Source organism: Rhinatrema bivittatum, chromosome 2, assembly GCF_901001135.1.
Source record: "Rhinatrema bivittatum chromosome 2, aRhiBiv1.1, whole genome shotgun sequence".
Lineage (NCBI taxonomy): Eukaryota > Metazoa > Chordata > Amphibia > Gymnophiona > Rhinatrematidae > Rhinatrema > Rhinatrema bivittatum.
Window position 1 is genome coordinate 599,964,400 of NC_042616.1, and position 21,730 is coordinate 599,986,129.

General features: G+C 45.2%; 1 protein-coding gene across 1 annotated transcript in view; it reads left to right on the forward strand.

Moving 5' to 3' along the window:
* The window catches only part of LAMA3 (laminin subunit alpha 3), a 469,061-nt gene that overhangs the window by 292,537 nt on the left and 154,794 nt on the right, over positions 1 to 21,730 (forward strand). Inside the window, 5 exon segments of the mRNA XM_029591143.1 lie at positions 4,400 to 4,611; positions 5,254 to 5,455; positions 11,457 to 11,601; positions 18,836 to 18,976; positions 20,653 to 20,814. Coding sequence (XP_029447003.1) covers positions 4,400 to 4,611; positions 5,254 to 5,455; positions 11,457 to 11,601; positions 18,836 to 18,976; positions 20,653 to 20,814 — 862 coding nt within the window.

Consider the following 21,730-nt stretch of genomic DNA (forward strand, 5'->3'; position numbering starts at 1 on the left):
TTCATAAAGATGAAAAGCAATACTTGTTAGCTATAACCATTTCATGCCAAGTAACAACTAAAATGAGATGTTGAGTTTACTTGAAAACCATTTTAAATACAATGGGGATGATATTTAAAAATAACAAAGCTCTTAAATTTAGGTCCCTAAATTGGGCATCCATTTTCAGCCAAAATTAAGAGCCTACGGGGCCAATTTTCAAAGAATTGAGGCTCCTGCCTTTCGTGGATAGGCTTCTAAATTGGCCCTTTTGAAAATGTATTAGGGTTGAGTCCTACATTTAAGCTCCTAGTTTCATTAGTCCCCCAAGTTCAGGAACCTAAAAAGTGGGTGGCTACAGGGGCAGAATTAGGGTGGGGAAACAAAGTTAGGAGCTTAGCACTGATTTTTAGAAACAGTCACCTAATTTAGGATCCTAAATCTAGTCAAATTAATAACTTTTGGGATCCTAAATTTGTGTGAATTTTCAGCTGAAAACTTACAGGCTAATTTTAAACCAAGCGCTCATGTGCCCATATATGCCCGGTGCATTCACTACGTGATACGGTGCCTGGTGCATTCGCATGATTTCAAGTACACCTACTACACGTAAGTATGCTCCTGATTTTAAGCGCTTCCTTGAGCAGACATACTTCATGCATCTTCCTTAGGCCTTTGCCGGTATTAATGTGTGTATGTAAGCAGATTTAACATGCTCACGCTAGGTACATTCCAGGTTTTTCCAGTAGTCCGCCAGTTTGTTCCGTCAATGTCGAGGTCATCCAGAACCCTCTGGTTCTTCATCCTGCTCACTCCCTAGTTAACCTGAACCTCTCACCCTGTCCAGTAAGCCCTAAAATGTGATTTCTGCAGACTTGCTCCTCATCAGGAGCAGCAGTAAATATTCGCAGCTAACGAACCAACGCACATTTTAAAATATGGAGTTGCGCCAGTAACTGTTGGCTCTGCTCCAGAACACCCATGCCCCGCACCTTTTCCGCCTCTACGCTCTCAATTAGCAGCTTTTAAAATCCGCGTTGCTCGCACGCTGCCCACATACTCGTTTATGTTGGCATTTTAGCGCAAGCAGCTCTTTTAAAACTTACCCCTTAGGATCCTAAATACGGATGAAAATAGGTGCCTGACTTAGGCACATGGAGGTCTATAGTCAAAACCATTTACACAGATAACTCAAAGGTTATCAGTCTAATGGCAAAATAATCATGTTCAGCTACTTAACCAGCTAAATTATAGCAGGATAAGTAGGTATCAGGCTATAATTTAGTCGGATAAAATAAGGGCATTCCAGGGACGTTCTGGGGAGGAATTGAGTGGGCCAGCGGCCCCATTCAACCTCCCTCCCCAATAAATTCACATTGGCTACATGCAGCTTACACTTCCAGTGATTTATTATCAGATCAGTGCTGGAAGCGCCAGGAGCAAGTAGGATGTTAGGTCACTCCTGGCTGCATTTCTGAGGGTTGGAAGGTATGTGGAAGGGGATAGATAGTATTTTGTTTTCCTTGGTGGGGAGAGGGTGGGAAAGGGGGACTTTATTTAAGCATGCCCAAATGGGAAAAGAGAGGGTGAGGGTGCTCAGCACCTCACTCCATCCCCACAAAAAAACGCACAGTACCTTGATTCCGAGGGGGGTGGGGGGGAAGGATTTGAAGAGATTGCAGTAGTTTAGCCCGATGGAGCCAATGTGAATTTATTGGGGGGGGGGGGGGTTTGAAATTGGGCTGCTGGCCCACAGAGTTTTATTTTGTTTTTCTCATTGATTTACTCGGATATCTTTTAAAGGTATTCAGGTAAGTAGAAAGATAACCAGCCACACAAGGCTGGATAACTTAAAAACCTACCCAGCTATATTCAAACATAGCCGGGCAGGTTTTTAAGTTATCCAGCTACAGGAAGCATATTCAGTGGGACGTTTATCCCCCCTGAATATATGAGACAAGTTATCCTGCTAACTTTCGCAGGACAATTTGTCCACTAAACAGCCTACTGAGTATGAGCCTTGTAATTTCCAATTTACGAGCTCAGCTTCTTTTGAATATCGACTCCTGAGTTTTCAGCTAAAAAAAATCATATATATTTAGGGTCCTAAAACCTAGAAACCTAAATTTAGATCCGCTCTTCATTTTTCTAGATTTAGGATCCTAACAAGGTCATTCTTCAATTTGCGATAGGCCATTATCGGGCACATTTCGGCCTTATCGCACACGATAATTCCATAATGCACGCGATAATCAGCGCATCACAAATTGCATAGGCAAATTTTAAATTTCTTGTGAAGTGGGAGGAGTTAAGGCAGGGTTAAGGTAAATTAGGAGCTGGTAGCGCTGCGAGCAATGAAGTATCGCACGTTAGCGCGGGAAATTTCACCGGAAATAGCTACATCTTTTTTGAGGGTGTTTCGGGGGAAAAGCTTAGTAGTGCGGCCGATATCGCAGCAGTCAATGCCGGAACACTGCGTTCTATATTTTGCAGATGCTTTTGGCAGGCAGCAAATTTGCCTAACCACGCCCCTTTTTCCAACGTGGTTGCTATCTTTGCTATAAATATAGCATTTTGAAGAATCTAGGCCTAAGTTATGTGCCTAGTTCTGATGATCAGTGCAAAGCTCCGAACTTTGTTTCCCTGCCCTAACTCCTTCCCTGTAGTCACCCACTTTTTAGGATCCTAAACTTAAGAGTCTAATAAAACTAAGCCCCGAAATTTAAGGTCTCAGCCCTAATAAATTTTCAAAAGGGCCATTTTAGGAGCCTAATTCAAAAAATTAGGAGCCTAAACCCTTTGAAAATTGGCCCCAGTGGGCCAATTTGCCCATGGTTATTCTCTGGTTTGGGCAGGTGGGAGGGAGGAATGGAAGGGATGTTCACTTTGCAGTATATTATGATTTGAGTAAGTGGGAGAAAACTTAGCTGCTTAGTGCTGGCTGGATATGTTTCAGCACTAGCTGGATAAGTTTAGGGACACATTCAGAGCACCCTTATTTGAGCCGGCTAAATTTTAATTAGCTAGATTTATGGTGATTTTCGGCTGAAAATCATTTTAGCTAATTAAAATTTGGCCAGCGGAGTTAGACTCTCAGGCATTTTTGAAAATGGATCCCTATATGATTATTCATTAAGTAGCTCATGAATAGATGGAACAAGCCTCTCAGTGGAGATGGTGGAGGCAAAAACAGTAACGAACTTCAGAAAATGTGACTTAAGCTCAGAGGATCCTTAATTGTGAAGAATTCACGGGAAAGCCAGATATCAACTGGCTTCTATGGCACAGCAAAAGGAACCAAATCAAATGGACTAGAGAGGCCTTATGGTCTTTATCTGACATATTTCAATGAGCTGCTATGGGAAAAGCCTCTTCAATCTCAAAAGGATTTGAGAAGACCTTCCTAATGATTTATTGAGTAAAACACCTTCCACAAACCAACCCAGGTTTTCCCTGACTGGCAACAATGTACAATTCTGTTTTACATTTCTTCAAATAGATGCCAGACCTTTCAAGGACTGTTATGTTTTATTTATGCACAGTACCACTGGTAAAAAAAACCAAACCCACAAAACAAGAAAAACTGGTACCGGACTTGAGCCTCGGGATGACATGGAACTGGGTTGGTAGCGCTGTATTAAAGCTCTAATGATAACCCTGCATTCAGATTGCTCTAAGTCACTGCCTTTGTAGTTCTGTAAGTCACTCTCCCTGTGGTTTCCCTGAGTGGTCTGCCGAAGGGTCACAATACAGGCTGTGATGTCACAGATGACATCACATACACACATCCTGCGTGAACCAGTCGGAACTTGTGGCACTCCTATGTAACAGGGCCGCTTGCAGGAGAGCTGCTTAGGGACTTTCAAAATAAGCCATGACTTAGCAGTAACATTTGTAAGGGATGCAGGATGAGTATCACTACTTGCTGTATGTACCTTTGAAATATTGCCCTGTTATACAGAGGGTGCCCTTCTCTTTCAAGAATAGCCCTAGTCCTTTTGTTTCTCATGGGTTGGCAGTATGTGAGTTGGTGACACTGTTAAAACAGAAACATGATTTTAAATATCATTCCAGAAGGTTGGTGTTGTACTAATTAAATGTTTTGGCAACAGGCTGTACTGTAATATGATTGTGCAGATATCCCTAATGGAGATGTCTCCTGCCAGTCGAGCTCATGGTATAAAAGTCATGATTTTAAAATAGTTTTGTCATTTTTATTGTTTGGTTTTTTTTAACTGCCAGATTAGCTGTCAGCTCCTCCTTGCTTCTATTGTCAGATAATTTCTGCTAACTGCCTGGCAGAGATAATGTGTTTTCTGATGCAGTATAATTTTCCATCTCTGTTTTCCAAACTGTCTTTATGGGATATATATATATATATATATTTTTTTTTTTTTTTTGTTTGTTTTTATTTTGGTAGTTCTGGGACTGCACCTGAATTCTGCGAGAATGCCGCAAGGTCGTTGGTGGCTTTCTATAATAACGGAGCCCTGCCCTGTAATTGCCATAAGGCTGGCGCCCTTAGCCGTACCTGCAACCCCGACGGGGGTCAATGTCCTTGCAGACCAAATACCATTGGTCGTCGTTGTACCCGATGTGCAACCGGTTACTATGGATTTCCACACTGCCAGCGTAAGTACAACCGGCGTCGATATTCCAGCAAGCTATCAACTTTACAAAGAAAAATATTACTTTTTGATATTTATATGTAATCATGTTTTTGCTAACCAATTTTGTGCAAGAGGGGGGCGATTCTCATTGCCCACATTGTTGAAAAGTCTCTGGATACGTTGCCACCCCCCCCCCTTTCCCCCACTCCATGGGCTTTTTACTCCACTGCTCAACGGGAAAGTAAAAAAGCTAGTGCTTTACCTTCAAAAATTACTGAGGGCTTGGTGGGGGGCGGTGAGGGAAAGCAGCTGTAGACTTTTGCATCTACTTTTTCTGCGGATACTTCTTCCCCTGTAAACAAAACAATGCACAGAGTTTTGAAAATGCATGGTGGTGTTGCCTAAGCCCGCCCTAAGAACGCCGCCATGAAAAAGCAGGCATCGGTCCATGTGTTGTGGAACAGTGGGGATGCTTTTACCCACGTACAGGATTGGGCAGTTTGCAGACTGCCCACATACTGGGGTAGATAGCCGTATACCGGAGTGCCCTTCCTATGTCAGTGCTTTTAACTATGTCTGATACTCGTGTGTACTAGCTACATTGAAAATCGGCAAGCGTTTGATATTTCCACACAGAATTTTTTTTTTTTCCCCCTAACCCTAGCATGCAATTGTGGCCAACGTCTCTGCGACGAAGTGACTGGTAAATGCATCTGCCCCCCGCAAACGGTGAAGCCCAGTTGTGAAGTGTGTGAGAAGCAGTCTTTCAGCTACCACCCGCTGGTTGGATGTGAAGGTTGCAACTGTTCAAGAGATGGAGTATATTTTCCCAGTGCAGAATGTGATAAAGACAGTGGCCAGTGCGAGTAAGTTGTATTTTGAAGTTACAGAAAAAACACACATGCTCCATGGTGGGGGGTGGGGGGAGGAGTCATCAGAAAAATTTGGGTGGCCTCTTCCCTCTCCCAAACTCTCCAAAAATGTGTTGATATTGAAATACAGAAAATCTATCGGCTGTCTTATGAAAGTTGTTTGATAGAGACCACTGCTCAGAGCAGCTGGAGGAAGGAGGATTTTGGGGGATTTTAGCACATCATCATCCTCGCTTGGTTTTTTTTTTTTTCATGCTTTTTCAACCAGAGATTTGGTACAGCTGATTAAGGTTTACGTTCATAGTCTTACAAATGTGAATAAAAGGCCATAATCCCATCAATAGTATATAGTGACACAGGCACATAGTTATACAGGACAGTAAATATCAATTCCAATGGTATAGTTAGGGTAAGATAAAGGGAGCATTCAGGTTCCTAGGCAGGATAAATGGCACAGGACCATGGTACCAGGTCCAGTAGTTCAGTGGCTCAGAGCATCAGTTATTTATAGTCTCAGACACAGACATGGTAGGAACACAGTGTTATAGCTGGCCATTTTTCAAATTTTCCAACAACCAAAGAGGTATAGGGGGGAATGGTAACAGTCAATCAGGTGTCATCAGGGGGTAAGAAGCATTATAGTTCAGGTTGTGTCTATGGGTCAAAAGCTGCTTGAATGAACCACGTTTTTAATAGGAACCTGAAAATTAGCAGGTCTGGAGCTTGTCTGCTATTAGGCAGTAAGGAATTCCATAGGATAGGGACTGAACCTCAGAAGGTCCTCTTTCTGGTATGGTGGCATAGTTCCTTGAGAGCTGTCACAGTTAGCTGAGCTTGTGGCAGTGCATGCAGAGAGTGGCCAAGTGTGGGATAAGGTAGTTAAGAACATAAGAACATAAGAAATTGCCATGCTGGGTCAGACCAAGGGTCCATCAAGCCCAGCATCCTGTTTCCAACAGAGGCCAAAAACCAGGCCACAAGTACCTGGCAATTACCCAAACACTAAGAAGCACCCATGCTACTGATGCAATTAATAGCAGTGGCTATTCCCTAAGTAAACTTGATTAATAGCCATTAATGGATTTCTCCTCCAAGAACTTATCCAAACCTTTTTTGAACCCAGCTACACTAACTGCACTAACCACATCCCCTGGCAACAAATTCCAGAGCTTTATTGTGCGCTGAGTGAAAAAGAATTTTCTCCGATTAGTCTTAAATGTGTTACTTGCTAACTTCATGGAATGCCCCCTAGTCCTTCTATTATTCGAAAGTGTAAATAACCGAGTCACATCTACTCGTTCAAGACCTCTCATGATCTTAAAGACCTCTATCGTATTCCCCCTCAGCCGTCTCTTCTCCAAGCTGAACAGCCCTAACCTCTTCAGCCTTTCCTCATAGGGGAGCTGTTCCATCCCCTTTATCATTTTGGTTGCCCTTCTCTGTACCTTCTCCATCGCAACTATATCTTTTTTGAGATGCGGCGACCAGAATTGTACACAGTATTCAAGGTGCAGCCTCTCCATGGAGCGATACAGAGGCATTATGACATTTTCCGTTCTATTAACCATTCCCTTCCTAATAATTCCTAACATTCTATTTGCTTTTTTGACTGCTGCAGCACACTGAGCCGACGATTTTAAAGTATTATCCACTATGATGCCTAGATCTTTTTCCTGGGTGGTAGCTCCTAACATGGAACCTAACATCGTGTAACTTCCATGTAGGCCAGAGTCAGGATTTTAAATTTAGCATGATAGAGAATTGGAAGCCAGTGAAGGGTCTTTAAGACTGATATAATTTTGTCAAATTTGCTCATATATAGGAGAACATGATAGGTCCAGGGACTGGTATGGAGTTATAGAGCCATTCACCTCTGGGTTACCTGCAGAACCATTCATATGGTGGGTGGGGGGGCCCAGGGCACCAAGTCAGGGGAGGGGCACTGGAGAGAAGATGGATGAGCTGCACATTGCCTGGCTCCCTTCTGTGATCTCCCCCCGCTCTGGGATGTGCTTGTATGCACATGTGGGCGGTCCATGGGATCTCACAGCCAGTCAGAGAGGGTAAGTGTCTGGGGTGAGGTGGAGTAGGGAGGAAGGAGGAAGGAGGAAGGGAGAGGAATGAAACAGCAACTCTTGTCCGAGCTTGGTGTACTCTGGTGATGATTCTGGTTCCCAGTTCAAATCTACCTCAGATTGGTAGTGACAAAGACATTTCCTTCCTAGTTGTAAAGAAGTGAATGAATAAACAGAGATCAACTGTGGCCTATGGCAGCATTTCTTAACCCTGTCCTGGAGGCACAATGTAGCATTTTGTTTTTTGGGATATTCATCATGAATGTGCAGGGGATATGCATTATGGGGCGGATTTTAAAAGCCCTGCTCGCGTAAATCCGCCCGGATTTACGCGAGCAGGGCCTTGCGCGCTGGTAGGCCTATGTTCCATAGGCCTACCAGCGCGCGCAGAGCCCCGGGACTCGCGTAAGTCCCGGGGTTTTTCGAGGGGGGCGTGTCGGATCGGCGCAGCGTTTTGGGGGCGGGACGCGGCGTTTCAGGGGCGGGACCGGGGGGCGTGGTTTCGGCCCGGGGCAGTCCGGGGGTGTGGCCGCGCCCTCCGGAACCGCCCCCAGGTCGCGTCTCGGCGCGCTAGCGGCCCGCTGGCGCGCGGGGATTTACTTCTCCCTCTGGGAGGCGTAAATCCCCCGACAAAGGTAGGGGGGGTCTAGATAGGGCCGGGGGGGTGGGTTAGGTAGAGGAAGGGAGGGGAAGGTGAGGGGAGGGCGAAAGCAAGTTCCCTCCAAGGGAAGGGAAGGGCGGCAGGCTGTGCGGCTCGGCGCACGCCGGCTACACGAAATCAGCAGCCTTGCGCGTGCCGATCCAGGATTTTAGCGGATACGCGTGGCTACGCGTGTATCTACTAAAATCCAGCGTACTTTTGTTGGCGCCTGATGCGCCAACAAAAGTACGCGAAGGCGCGCTTTTTTAAAATGTACCCCATGTCTATTCTTTGGCAACCTAGTATATGTAAATATATCTCATGTATAATTATTGTGGATATCCTAAAACCAGACCAATTAGATATATCTCCAGGACTGGTTGAGAAACACTGCCATAAATCAGAGTAGATCTCTGGCTTATTTATTTAATATTTTTCTATTCTGCTCTTGTCTAACATTCCAGATGGATCACAATAAAATATACATAATAAATACATAAAAACAAGTAAAATTAAACATACAATAAACTAAAAATGACAACAAAACATATATAAAACAAATTAAATGACACATAAAATCAACAAAAGAGACATCTCTGGCTTCTTTACTACATATTTAGGTTCTTATGCTCCCTCTGATAGGGCTTTTGGTGCGGACCCTGCACCAGTTTGGTAATCCTGCTCTGGACTGCATCTAATTTGTCTCTATTCTTTTGGAGGTTTGGCCTCCACAATTGGCCGTAATACTCCAGATGAGGTCTCGCCAACCACCTATAAAGTCTGTAGTTAGACAATCATGTAGGGAAAGAAGAAATACTTTGCAAAAGAGCAGCAGGGGGATATGTATATTTCCAAATGTGCAATATATGGCAATTCATTATTTTATTTATGTAATCACATTTTTTTGATCACCTTTTCCAAAAGGCACAAGGCGATATACAAATAAATATAACAACTGCAACCATAAATGAATTAAATAAAAAGGTAAAATACATTAGAACAGACAAATCTAAACATATAAATTCAGTGATTAAACAGTAAAATCAGTGTAAAGTAATGAAAGCAAATTGTTACTATCATTCTCCAACCTTCCCCCACTTCACCCACCCTCCAAACCCTTGACCTGACTTCCGCTAAAGAAGTGGAATCTATTCTCAGAAAACTCAAACCAGCTTCCCACCCTTCAGACACCATTCCCACAAAATCCCTCCTCTCCATCCCGAACACTATATCCAAACCCATCGCAGACATCATAAACTCCTCCCTCTCTTCAGGCTCTGTCCCAGATGCTCTTAAACAAGCTATTGTCAAGCCCCTCCTAAAAAAACCAACACTAGACCCTAAAGACCCCGCTAACTTCCGCCCTATCTCTAACCTGCCCTTCCTATCCAAAATTATGGAAAAGATTGTAAACATCCAACTTACAGAATATCTAGAAAGCAACAACATTCTGCATCCAGCCCAATACAGCTTCCGTAAATACCTCAATACAGAAACCCTCCTGCTCTCCCTCACGGACCACTTACTCATAGGCATGGACCGAGGCAACTGTTACCTCCTCGCCCTACTCGACATCTCAGCTGCCTTTGATACCATCAACCATAACCTCCTCATCAACCGGCTATCCGAAATAGGCATCTCAGGCCTAGCTCTACTATGGTTTAAATCCTACTTATCTAACAGAAAGTTCTCCGTCAAGATAGGAAACGCCAACTCCACACTCTATCCCTTGTCTCAAGGTGTCCCACAAGGCTCCTCCCTCTCCTCCACCCTTTTCAACATTTATCTCACACCTCTATGTCAGCTCCTCACAGACCTCGGCCTCAAATTCTACCTCTATGCAGATGACGTTCAAATCGTCATTCCCATTCACAACTCTCTCTCAGATGCCCTTGCCTTCTGGAACACATGTCTTGCCAACATCAATGACTTCCTCACCAACATCCACCTCGCTCTAAACTCCTCCAAAACAGAGCTGCTCCTTATCTCTCCTCACCTCCCTCCCAAACCACCGATCTCCAACGATCCAGCTTTCAACGTCATAACACCCCAACCCACAGTAAGAGACCTTGGGGTTATCATAGATCAACAACTCAATCTCAAAAAACAGATCAACTCCATCCTCAAAGAAGGTTTCTTCAAGCTTCACATCCTGAAGAAACTCAGACCCCTCCTCCACTATCATGACTTCCGCACCGTCGTCCAAGCCACCCTTTCCTCAAAGCTGGACTACTGTAATGCCCTCTTCCTTGGCCTACCCTCCTCCACCACCAAGCCCTTACAAATGCTCCAGAATGCCATCGCCAGGGTCATCACCAACTCAAGGAAAGCTGATCACATTACCCCAATACTCAAAGAACTCCACTGGCTCCCCATCGCATCCCGAATTCTCTTCAAAATTCTAACCATAGTGCACAAGTCCATCCACTCGCACAATTCCAATTGGTTGGATGAACCCTTTCGTCCTATACGCACTGAACGACCCACTCGCACTGTCAACAAAGGCACCCTCTCCATTCCCCCTTTGAAAAAAGCCCACCTCTCCTCTACTAGGGACCGTGCACTATCCATTGCAGGCCCTAAACAATGGAACGCCCTCCCTACCACTCTCAGGCTAGAGCCATGTTACGCCAAGTTCAGAAAAAAACTTAAAACATGGCTCTTCCGACAAGCCTACCCTGATTAAGTACACCGACTTCTGCAAGTATCTTGCCTACGCCTTGTATATTCCTGTAAATAGTCCGTTGCAGTTTTTATTTATTGCTTTAATTCCTCCACCTCCTGCTCTTTGTATACTCCTCCTTGTTCGCCCTCCCTGTTCATTGTAATTTCTACCTTTAAAGTTACATTGTAAACCGGTATGATGTATGCATACTAATACCGGTATATAAAAGTTTTTAAATAAATAAAATAAAAAATAAATCTCAAATGCCATTTTTATAAATGTCTTTATTATCAGTCAAGTTAAAAAAAAAAGAAAAGATATTAGCACTTTGGGATGTACGACTCCAAGAGGAAATGCAAACAATGGATATTACATAGTCTTTCAAATGTTAGGGTATATCTCGAACCCAGGTCTTGCTCTTAGCAGAGCAGAGAGGCAGCTCATTAACCACTTGGCTGACCTTTGGTGGTATTTTTTTTTTTATATAAGGCTTCCCTATTTTTTAATCATGGGATATTAAAAAATAAAGTTCTGAAAGTTTCTGAGTTATCTTAAAATGTCATGGATATATCTATCTGCATTAATTCCTCTTCTTTCTTTTTTTTTATGATAAAGATGTAAGCCAAGAATAGAAGGCCGACAGTGCAATCACTGCGCTCCTGGCTACTATCATTTTCCAGACTGTATTCCTTGTATGTGTAATAGAGCTGGAACTGCGCCAGATGTCTGTGATCCTCACACAGGACACTGCCTTTGCAAGGTCAGGTATACTTGAAAACATGCATGTTCAGTGAGAAAGACTAATTCATTATACTCCTGACAGACCAGTCCATGCAAGTGGGAAATTCCCCACCCATTACCTGATGGAGATGGAAGAGACACCTTTTTTCCCATGACATCAACCCTGGCTATATGGGAGATGCGACTAGGCACTTGCCAGTAGCCTCTATCTCCAGCAAATGGTGGACACGTGAGGATTGGTGCATCTGGATTCTGTCTATTAGTGTCTAGGTTAGGTCTCGGACAACTTGGACAATAGTCCATTTAGGGCTGATTTCCCTAGTTGAGCCATTTTCCCAAACAGTTCCCAGGCTTTTGCCTGGTTGAGCCCTGAGGGGAAGTCCCTGCAGAGGCTAAAGAAGGAATCTAAAAGCATAGCCTCTGTTCTCCCTCTCTTTTTCTTCTCTCTGCTTTTCCTGTGCATCGTATACTTCTCAAGTATCTGAAGGTGATGAATCCCTTTCAAAAAACGGACAAGCTGTTCATGTTATATGGCGGCCCTTGGAAGGTTGAGGCCACTTCTCAGGCTACTCTGGCCAGATGGATTAAGGAAACGATCATGTTGGCATACATACTGAAAGGTTGACACGCACCTGCGATGCTCCTGGTTCATTCCACAAGGGCCCAGGTGTCTTTCTTGGCAGACGCCTTTTCAATAATCCCAGAGGTTATCCATAAGGCAACTTTGTTACATCTATAGGTTGGATGTGCATACTAAGGCATTTGGTTCTGGAGTTCTTAGAGCAGCCCTGTTTTCTTCCCACCAGGAGTAATCTCAGCTTGGATATCTCCCACTTGTATGGACTGGTCTAGCAGGATGATAAAGAAAGAGACATTTATCCTTACCTCTTAATTTCCTTTCTTTGAGTCCTGCTAGACCAGTCAAGGACCCTCCTGAGAACACAGAGGCTCCCTGCATATAATTTTATCTCCTTTCCCTTTTTGGGCTGGGCACTCTCAGAGGGCCGTATGAGGTATGGTCTTCTATCATAGTATTTCCCAACCAGTGTGCCTTCAGATCTGATCAAGTGTGTCACGGAAAAGTCACCACTGCCGGATGCTCAGATCCAGACCAGCACCTGGCATTGCTCTCAGCACCTCATAGCAACAAGAGAGACCAGCAGTGGCCTTTACATGTATAGGAGCTCCTTTCGGAGGAAACATGTAATCATGCATGCTGATTCTTCCTAGCTAAAGCATGAGTTCCAGAATGTAGTAGTTAATGTGCAGCATGCATGGCATGCCTAGCTGGGCCCTGCATTGTGCAGCACACACATTGTACATAGCTCCTCCTCATATTCCCTTTCCAGCACATCCTCCTTTGAGTTCTTCCAGTCTCTATCTTATCCTCACGCTGAGTGAGATAGGGAGAGCATGAACTGAGCCCTGGCTGTAACTCACTCTTCTGCTGATGTAATAAAACCCACGCTAAAATTGGAGTTACATTTTAGTACAAGTTTTACTTAATGCACGTTTTAAAATAGTGGTCCCTGTGGGAGGCAATAAGCTAATGGACGCAAATCAAGCATGAGTAAAAAAGCACACTAAATGAAAAAAACATGCTAAAATGTGAGTTAACCTGAAAAGCTCCACACTCATGCAGAAAAGTGCTTTAAAAAGTGTTTTAAAATAGGAGTAAAGAGCTAAGTGCTTGAAGTTGGAAGAAGTGTGTCCAAAGTGACCTTGCATGTAAGACTGGTACTGGGCATCCCAACTTGGGCACAATCTCGCATGCAAGGCCATTTGGGTAAGGCATGCTAAATGAAATCAAAGGATAAGCCCGCTAGGGAGGGCATCTATATTTGAACAGTACACTTTTGGTACTGTGCATTAGGGATGAGCATTCAGGATAAACAAAATAGGAAATGAGACAAAATTTCCTATTTCGTTTTAGGTCGTTTTCAAAACAAAACAATTTAAATTCCGACGGAATTCTGAAGACTGAGTCCCGACACCTAGATCTCAGCCCAAGCCCACACTAAGGCCTGGCCCTCAGACCAGATCCCAGCACCTGGGCTCAGGATCCGGTCCCAGACCAAATGCTGGAGCCCAGCTCAGAGGTCAGGTCATAATGCTTGGGCCTCACCCCAAACTCAGGTCCAATGCAGGGGCTTGGCCCAGAGGACGGATCTCAACACAGGTGCCTTGGCCCAGGCACAATCCTGACACAAAGGCCTTGGTTCAGGGTCAGACCTAGTCCTGGAGCCCAGGCCTTGTAGGTCTTCTTTTGACGTCTTCTTTCTTCTTCCTTTGTTCTTCAAATGACACCGTCTGCTTGGGATGTGCGGGTGTTATTTAACTCCAGCATCATTCCCAATAGAGAGTGCCATTTTAATTTACAGCAGTTAATTGAACAAAATACGCCCTTCACTGAGAAGGATTCGCTGGAGTTAATTAAATGTGGTGTGTCCCAAGTGGACGCTTCATTTGAAGAAAGAAGAAAGAAGATGTTGAAAGAAGTCTTCCAAGGCCTGGGCTCAGGGCCTGGACCTGACCCTAGATTGAGGCCCTGGCGTCAGTACCCAGCCTTCAGGTGAGGCCTGGGCTTTAGAACTGGACATCTGGGCTGGGCCCTAGCATCAGACCTGGGCCATGGCGTCAAGACCCAGCCTCTGGGCCAGGACCCGTGGCTGGGCCTGGGCTTTGGCCGAGGCCTAGGTGTCAGGCCTGGGCCTGGCATCCGGTCTGGGCTTGGGCCTTTGTCTAGGCTGAGGCCCAGGCTTCAGGACCAGGCCTCCAAGCTTGGGCCTTGCATAGGGCTAGGCCGAGGTTGCGGCGATCTACCATGGCCTAGGCCTCATCTGTGGATACCCCCAAACTGGGAAAGTTGAGGCTGGGAAGAATCCTGGCCCCAGCATTTTTGCAGGTGAGAGTGATGGGTGGTGGGCACAGGAGGCCTTTGGGGGGGGGGGGGGTGTGTCCCGTTTCTTTTTTTTTTCTCTTTTTGTGCGATTTTTTAATGTTTATTTTATTTTTTTTAAACTTAGTAAACAAAATAAACATTAAACGAAACTAAATTCATGAGGATAAAAGAACCCAAAAATGAAATGAAAAACAAAACAACATTTTTACTTTTGCCCACCCCATCTGTAATGGCTGTAGGTACCCATTCCAGAGAATGGGTAACTATAGCCATTTCCTTTTGATTTCACTTGGCATGCCTTGCTCAAATGACCTTGCACAGGAGATTGGCATCCCAACTTGTGCACAGTCTTGCATGGAAGGCCATTTTGGTCACACTCCTTCCAACTTCAAGCGCTTACCTCCTTACTCCTGTTTTAAAGAGCTTTCACATAAGTGTGAATTTTCAGATTAACTCCTTGGCCTGAGGAGGAGTAACGGTTAACTCACATTTCTGGTGGCCATGATGTTTTCTTGCTGTGCCCATGTGGTAGTGTCTAGCTGGACACTGCAATAGAATGGACACCAGAAATCTGAGCTTATTCCACCTCAGACCAAAAAAGGAGATACATTTCTGTCCAAGCTCTCTTGGGCTTGCCCCTACAGCTGAAGAGTGTGCACGTTAGTGTTGTGCATCCCGACTTAGGCATACTGTTGTTAAGCTGTAGGAGCCTGCCCCAGAGAAGCTACGTTGGCAATTTTAAGTCCTTTCTGGGTCTCAGGTGCAGTATCACTCTGGGCACAACAAGAGACAAAATCAGCCACGAGAAATGTGAGGTTGAGCCAGCTGAGACCCAGGAATTAAATTTCCAATGTAAGCTCTCGCAGACAGGCATCACTCGCAGGTGAAGAGCTGGACAGTATGCGCACAGTGCTAAAGTGTGTACTGTTCAGCTATTGGTGCCCATCCAGACAAACTATGCTTTGTTCGTCTAGCTGTAGCTGTGGGTGTACTGTTCAGCTGTAGGTGCCTTCCCCAGAGAGCTTATTCTTTTAGATTACTTGCCATTCCTCGTGAAAATGGCCTTGAATTAGAGAATGTGCCAACAAGTTGGGATGCACAGCACCAGTCTCACATGCATTGCCATTTTGGCAGGGTATGGCAAGAAAAATCAAAGCATAAGCTGTCTGCAGCGGGCACCTTCAGCTGAATAGTTTGCACTTTGGCGCTATGCATCTAACTTTGGTGTCCTGTTCAGCTGTAGGTATCCCCACCCCCTCCCAAAAGAGTTTATGCATTATTAAACTAGCTGTAGATGCCCATCCCAGAGAGCTTATGCTTAGATTTTACTTGCTATTCCTTGCCAGATTGGCCTTGGATGCAAGAATTTTCTTTCTTGGGTGGACACTTATAGCTAGTTGAACAACATGTAAGCTCCCTGAGGTGGGACTCTACAGTTAAAACAGAAAGCCAAAGTCAGGATGCCCAGTTCTGATGTATTGTTGAGCTTGCACTGGAAATTAAACTCCTGGATCTGAATTGGAGTGAGCTCACATTTCTGGTGGACAAAATGATTCTATTGCTGTGCCCAGTCTGAAAGAACCAGCTAGATACTACCATACTGGGCACTGCAATAGTAGAACATGGCCACCAAAAATGTGAGTTAAGTTTTACTCCTGCTCAGACCCATGAGTTCAATTTCCAGCATTAAGAAAATGTGCTTTAAGCTGTCTGCCCTGTACTGCCCCTCCCTGCATTGCTGGGGAATAGTGAATGCCTTCTTTCACATGGGATTTGCATGCAGCCATGTTAACTCCAACGCTGGTTTTTATTCCTGCTTTAGCGGGCATTTTTTAGGAGTTAAAACCCCTGTTAAATACCAGAGTTAACTTACCACAGAAGAACGCGTGCCAAAACCGGAGTAAAATCCTAAGCTAACGTTGGCATGCCTTATCACATCAGCCCCTCTGATCGTGGGAAGCAGCACAGTGAAGGAGGGCTGAAGGATACATGAAGCAGTCAAGGTAACTATCCGAGCCGGATGCCTGCATCACACCAACTTCTCTCTTCTCTTGCACATGTATACAAAGGAAGATGGGCCATTGTGCTGGGCTCATGTGTGTCTCTGCCCTCTTTTTACCTTTTACCTCTTTTAAAATTTTGATAACAGACTGGTGGGGTTTTCAGTGCTTTTCCTTCTGGCCATATGAGGCCTCTCCATGTCCCTGCTGCCTGCTCCGTGGAGGCTGGTTTGCCACAACATTTTTGTGCTTGAACAGGTTGGGAAACATTGCTCTAGGGCATATGGATTGCTTGGTTTTTTTTTAAGTTCCATTGCTCTGAGAGAAGCTTACTGGTAAATGCCAAGTCTGCATTTCCCTTATAGCTGGGGGTGATGTCATGGAAAAAAAGAGTGAATCCTCTGTCTCCATCAGCTGATAAATGGGGAATTTCTCACGTGTATGGACTGGTCAAGCAGGATTCCAGGAAAAGAAATTAACAGGCAAGGGAGAAATGTCTCCCTTCATCCCGATGTGCCCTCTGATCTTCAACTGCTTGAATATAGGTGTGGACTGTTCTTTTTCTGATCAGAAGAGATGAAGCCAAAATGTAAGAGCTGAAATTTGCATTGTCTATTTAATTATGGATTACGAATGCCAGGACTTATAATTGAATATAGAGTGTGCTTAAGAAATTGTATAAACTTGTATAGCCCCTGCCCTGATTTCTACCTGGACACAGGGGCTCACTGGGAGCAAGTCCCATGTTGCCCGGGTTGTTCCCACACCGGGGTAAGGGAGGAATAAGTCTGCTTTGAAAATTAGGGCTGTATTCGGAAGTCCTGCCAGATTCGGAAGTCCTGCCAGATTTACACGCACACACACACACACACACACACAGTTACTCTGCCTCCACTCGTACTTTAAAAAAAAAATGATTTCCCCTCTCCAGCTCCATCCCCACCCCCCGGAACTCTTCTTTCTTGTGTACATAAAAGGACACGTGCAACTCGCCTACATTCACAACCTCCTCCCCCTGGGCAATTTTCAAAAGGCCAGTTACGTGCATAAAACTGAATTTCATGCAGTGAAATGTTTTTGGAAATCAGGCTCCTATGCATGCAAAATAAGGGGCGGATTTTAAGAGCCCTGCTCACCTAAATCCGCCCAAATCCGGGCGGATTTAGGCGAGCAGGGCCCTGCGCGCCGGTGAGCCTATTTTACATAGGCCTACCGGCGCGCGCAGAGCCCCGGGACTCGCGTAAGTCCCGGGGTTTTCTGAGGGGGGCGGGCCCGAACTGCGCGGCGTTTTTGGGGCGTGTCGGGAGCGTTCCGGGGGCGGGTCCGGGGGCGTGGCTGCGCCCTCCGGACCTGCCCCCAGGTTGCGTCCTGGCACGCTAGCGGCCCGCTGGCGCGCGGGGATTTACGTCTCCCTCCGGGAGGCGTAAATCCCCCGACAAAGGTAAGGGGGGGGTTTAGACAGGGCCGGGCGGTGGGTTAGGTAGGGGAAGGGAGGGGAAGGTGAGGGGAGGGCAAAAGAAAGTTCCCTCCGAGGCTGCTCCGATTTCGGAGCGGCCTCGGAGGGAACGGGGGTAGGCTGCGCGGCTCGGCACGCGCCGGCTATACAGAATTGATAGCCTTGCGCGCGCCGATCCAGGATTTTAGCGGATATGCATGGCTACGCGCGTATCTACTAAAATCCCGCGTACTTTTGCTGGCGCCTGATGCGCCAGCAAAAGTACGCCAAATCGCGCGGTTTGAAAATCTACCCCTAAGGTTTTTAGGTTAAAAAAGTATAACTCTAAAAGTTTACATGAACCTGAATTATCTTTGTTTAAATTGCATTTGGCATGCAGAGGAAGAAAAGTTAGTGGTCTTTACAAACCATTGTTGCTATTGTTTTTTTTGGGTTGGTTTTTTTTTCAGTGGCTGAGTTTCCTCCTCCTTCTTTGGGCTTCCAGAACAGGCCTCTTTTAGACTGTGGTAGCATTAGCTGTCACTTGTAGTTACCCATTGGCTTTTCCTCATCTTAAACCCTGTCCTCCTTTCCCCCATTATGTAGCCCAGCCATTGTAGCAACAGTCCTGGGCCAAGAGCCCCCAGCCCACAGCTCCTTCCAGGACCCTGTATAAGTGCACCTGGAGTCTGGCCACTAGGAGTCGCCATTGTGCTATGGCTGAGATTCTCTACATTCCCCCCTCTTTGGAGGATGGCAACGCATGATGTTATTTTTAATAGCTGTTTATATGTTTTTTAGGGTTTTTGCTAAAATGCCCCTGGAGGGCTTCTTCCTGGAATTAGCATCTTTCAGGTGATTGCTAAGACAGTTTGAAAGCATAAAAGAGCTGACAATATATAATCTCCCCCAACAGGAAAACGTAGAAGGCTTAAAATGTGCTGTTTGTCGTCAGGGCTCATTTCATCTGGACCAGGCTAATCCCAAAGGTTGTACGACCTGCTTTTGTTTTGGAGCAACTGATTGCTGCCAGAGTACAGAAAAGCGCAAGATAAAGGTATACTTATTGCTAAAATAGATAGTATGCCCTTTTCCCCCGCAATATTACTCTTGGTCTTGCAGGTATTTGCATAAATATTGCATTCAGTATTTTAAAATACTGCATTTTGGGAATATACCTTGTACTGAAATAAATGCATTGGAACACCAGTACATGGTAAGATTACATTGCCCACAACGATAGATGAGAGCGCCATGCTTCTGAGGAGCCGAGGAGAGTAATCAGATAGCGCTGGTTTACTCAGGACTTCTCACCTCCACAGGCGCTTTGAGCAGGGCAAGTTCTACCTGCCTATCGGGCCGATACAGTAAACCATGCGGGAGAGCCATCGAGCGCCCGCTCTCCCGACACGCGCCCAGGCCACTCTCCTGGGCGCGCGATTCACTAAGGAAAGGTATGCAAATTAGGGTCCACGGTAAAAAAAGAGGCGCTAGAACACTAGCGCGTCCCTAGTGCCTCCTTTTTGACAGAAGCGGCGGCTGTCAGCGGGTTTGACAGCCGACACTTAATTTTACCGGCGTCGGTTGTCGAACCTGCTGACAGCCACGGGTTCGGAAAACGGACGCCGGCAAAACTAAGCATCCGTTTTCCAACCCGCGGGCCTCAGGCAGATTTTTTTTTTTTTTAGATTTTTGTTTTATTTTTTTATTTTTGGGGCCTTCGACTTAATATCGCTATGCTATTAAGTCGGAGGGTGTACAGAAAAGCAGTTTTTTCTGCTTTTCTGTACACTTTCCCGGTGCCAGCCGAAATTAACTCCTGCCTTTGGCAGGAGTTAATTTCTGAGAGTAAAATGTGCAGCTTGGCTGCACATTTTACTTTCTGGATCGCGCGGGACTAACTAATAGGCTCATCAAGTGTATAAGGGGAAGAAATAGCACGTGGAAAATGCGCATCCAAACAGGGGCTAACGGTGCGCTCGGCCTGAGCGCACTTTACTGTATCGGCCCGTAAGGGAGACTGATGGTGGCGGCACACGCTGAACTGCAGAGAGCTCTCATGCAGGTTTCATGGAGACCAAGGTCCTGCCTGAAACGATTAAGTTGTTGGAAAAGAAAAGAGACTGCAGCCCGGTGTAAAATGCTGCAAAGGCAGCAGAAGTGAAATAGCTGAGTTGGAGATTAACTTTGCACTGATGTAATGTCTTAAACCACCGCCTTCCTAGAAACAGCCTGTCTTACAGCAGGACGATGACATAACATTGATTCCTAACATTTTCCATTGGAGAGCCCATTTTTGAGTATGAAAAAAAGAAATAATCGCCAGGTCCTGTTGAAAATTCAGTGGCTTTGAAGTCTAGATCATTTATGGTATTTTCCATAGCTTACATGCAGGAAGTGTGCTCCTCATGCGCAAAATGTAGTCCCTGAATTTCCTGCTAGAGTTAGGCCCAGGGAGTTCATCCCAAAACCTGCCTGCAAGCCTTCCAGGGCCACAGTTTGAGGAGCCCCTGGGTTACACTGCCATTCCCTCTGGGTCTGCAGACCTAACTGAAAACTAAAACAAAAGGCAGCTGGTTAAATGAAGCCAGTTTGAAACTGAAAATAATAATGACTAAATCGGCATTACACCATTAGCTAATGAAACGCTTTAGCATTCTTTCATGAGTGAGAGGTTTGAAGGGAAACTTAACTTTCCAAATTGTGAAACAAGTTTTTATTCTGATTTTTCAGTTTGTGGATATGAGGAACTGGCTTCTGCTGGCCATGGAGAGGGCTAACATCCCCGTGACCTTCAATCCCAGCAGTAATACTGTAGTGGCAGATGTCCAAGAGCTGCCTACGTTTCTGCATAATGTGTACTGGATAGCACCACCATCCTACTTGGGAGATAAGGTAAGAACCACACAAATAATTTTTAATTTGTTTTTTAATTGTTGAAGGCATTGACACAAAATACCACACCATTTTGTCAGTGTTCGTCTGCTAGTCTTTTTCCTCAGCCTTTCCCAGCTACCACATATTATTCAGGGATGAAATGCACGAAACATTTTTTAAGAGTGTGACTGCTCTTATCGTTATCCCTCCCCTTACTTCTTCCCCAAACAACTCACCACGTTCAATGACGAGAACTCGTTATTGCTGGAAAATTAAGGCCACAGTTTTATTTGTATGCAAAAGGAAATAACACTTTGGAGCAGAGCCAAGTGCTTCTGGATTTGATGGACTGTCTGTCTATTCACCATCAGTCCGTCTATTCACCATCAGACCGTCTATTCACCATCAGTCCGTCTATTCACCATCAGACTCCTCTTGACCTGCTACACCCTCTTAAATTGCACTCGACGGCCAGACCTTTAAGGGATGCATACAAGGGATCATTAGATGTTCTTCCTATCAAAAGTGTACACCATTCATACATCAGAGACAGGACTTTTTCTATCTCAGGTCCCTCCATCTGGAACTCCATGCCGCCTGACCTCAGGCAGGAAACTTGCCTACTAACTTTTAAAAAGAATCTTAAGACATGGCTGTTTTGCCGAGCCTTCCCTGCCACTAGCCCAACGGCCTAAGAATTGTTCCACCACCTATGTAAATAAACAAATGCTAAAAAGTGTTTATAAGTTACTATGAGGTTGGCTCCTTGCCTCCCTCCCAGACTCTGTTGTAATTAGTACTATGTCTTCGTTCTCCCACTCTTTTTTTCCTACTCCCAGTTAAGGCTTCCTTGTTATAATGTAACTTTATGCTCCTTTTAAAATGTCTCGTTGATTGGTTATTGTTCCTGATTAGTTCGATGTAAACCGAGTTG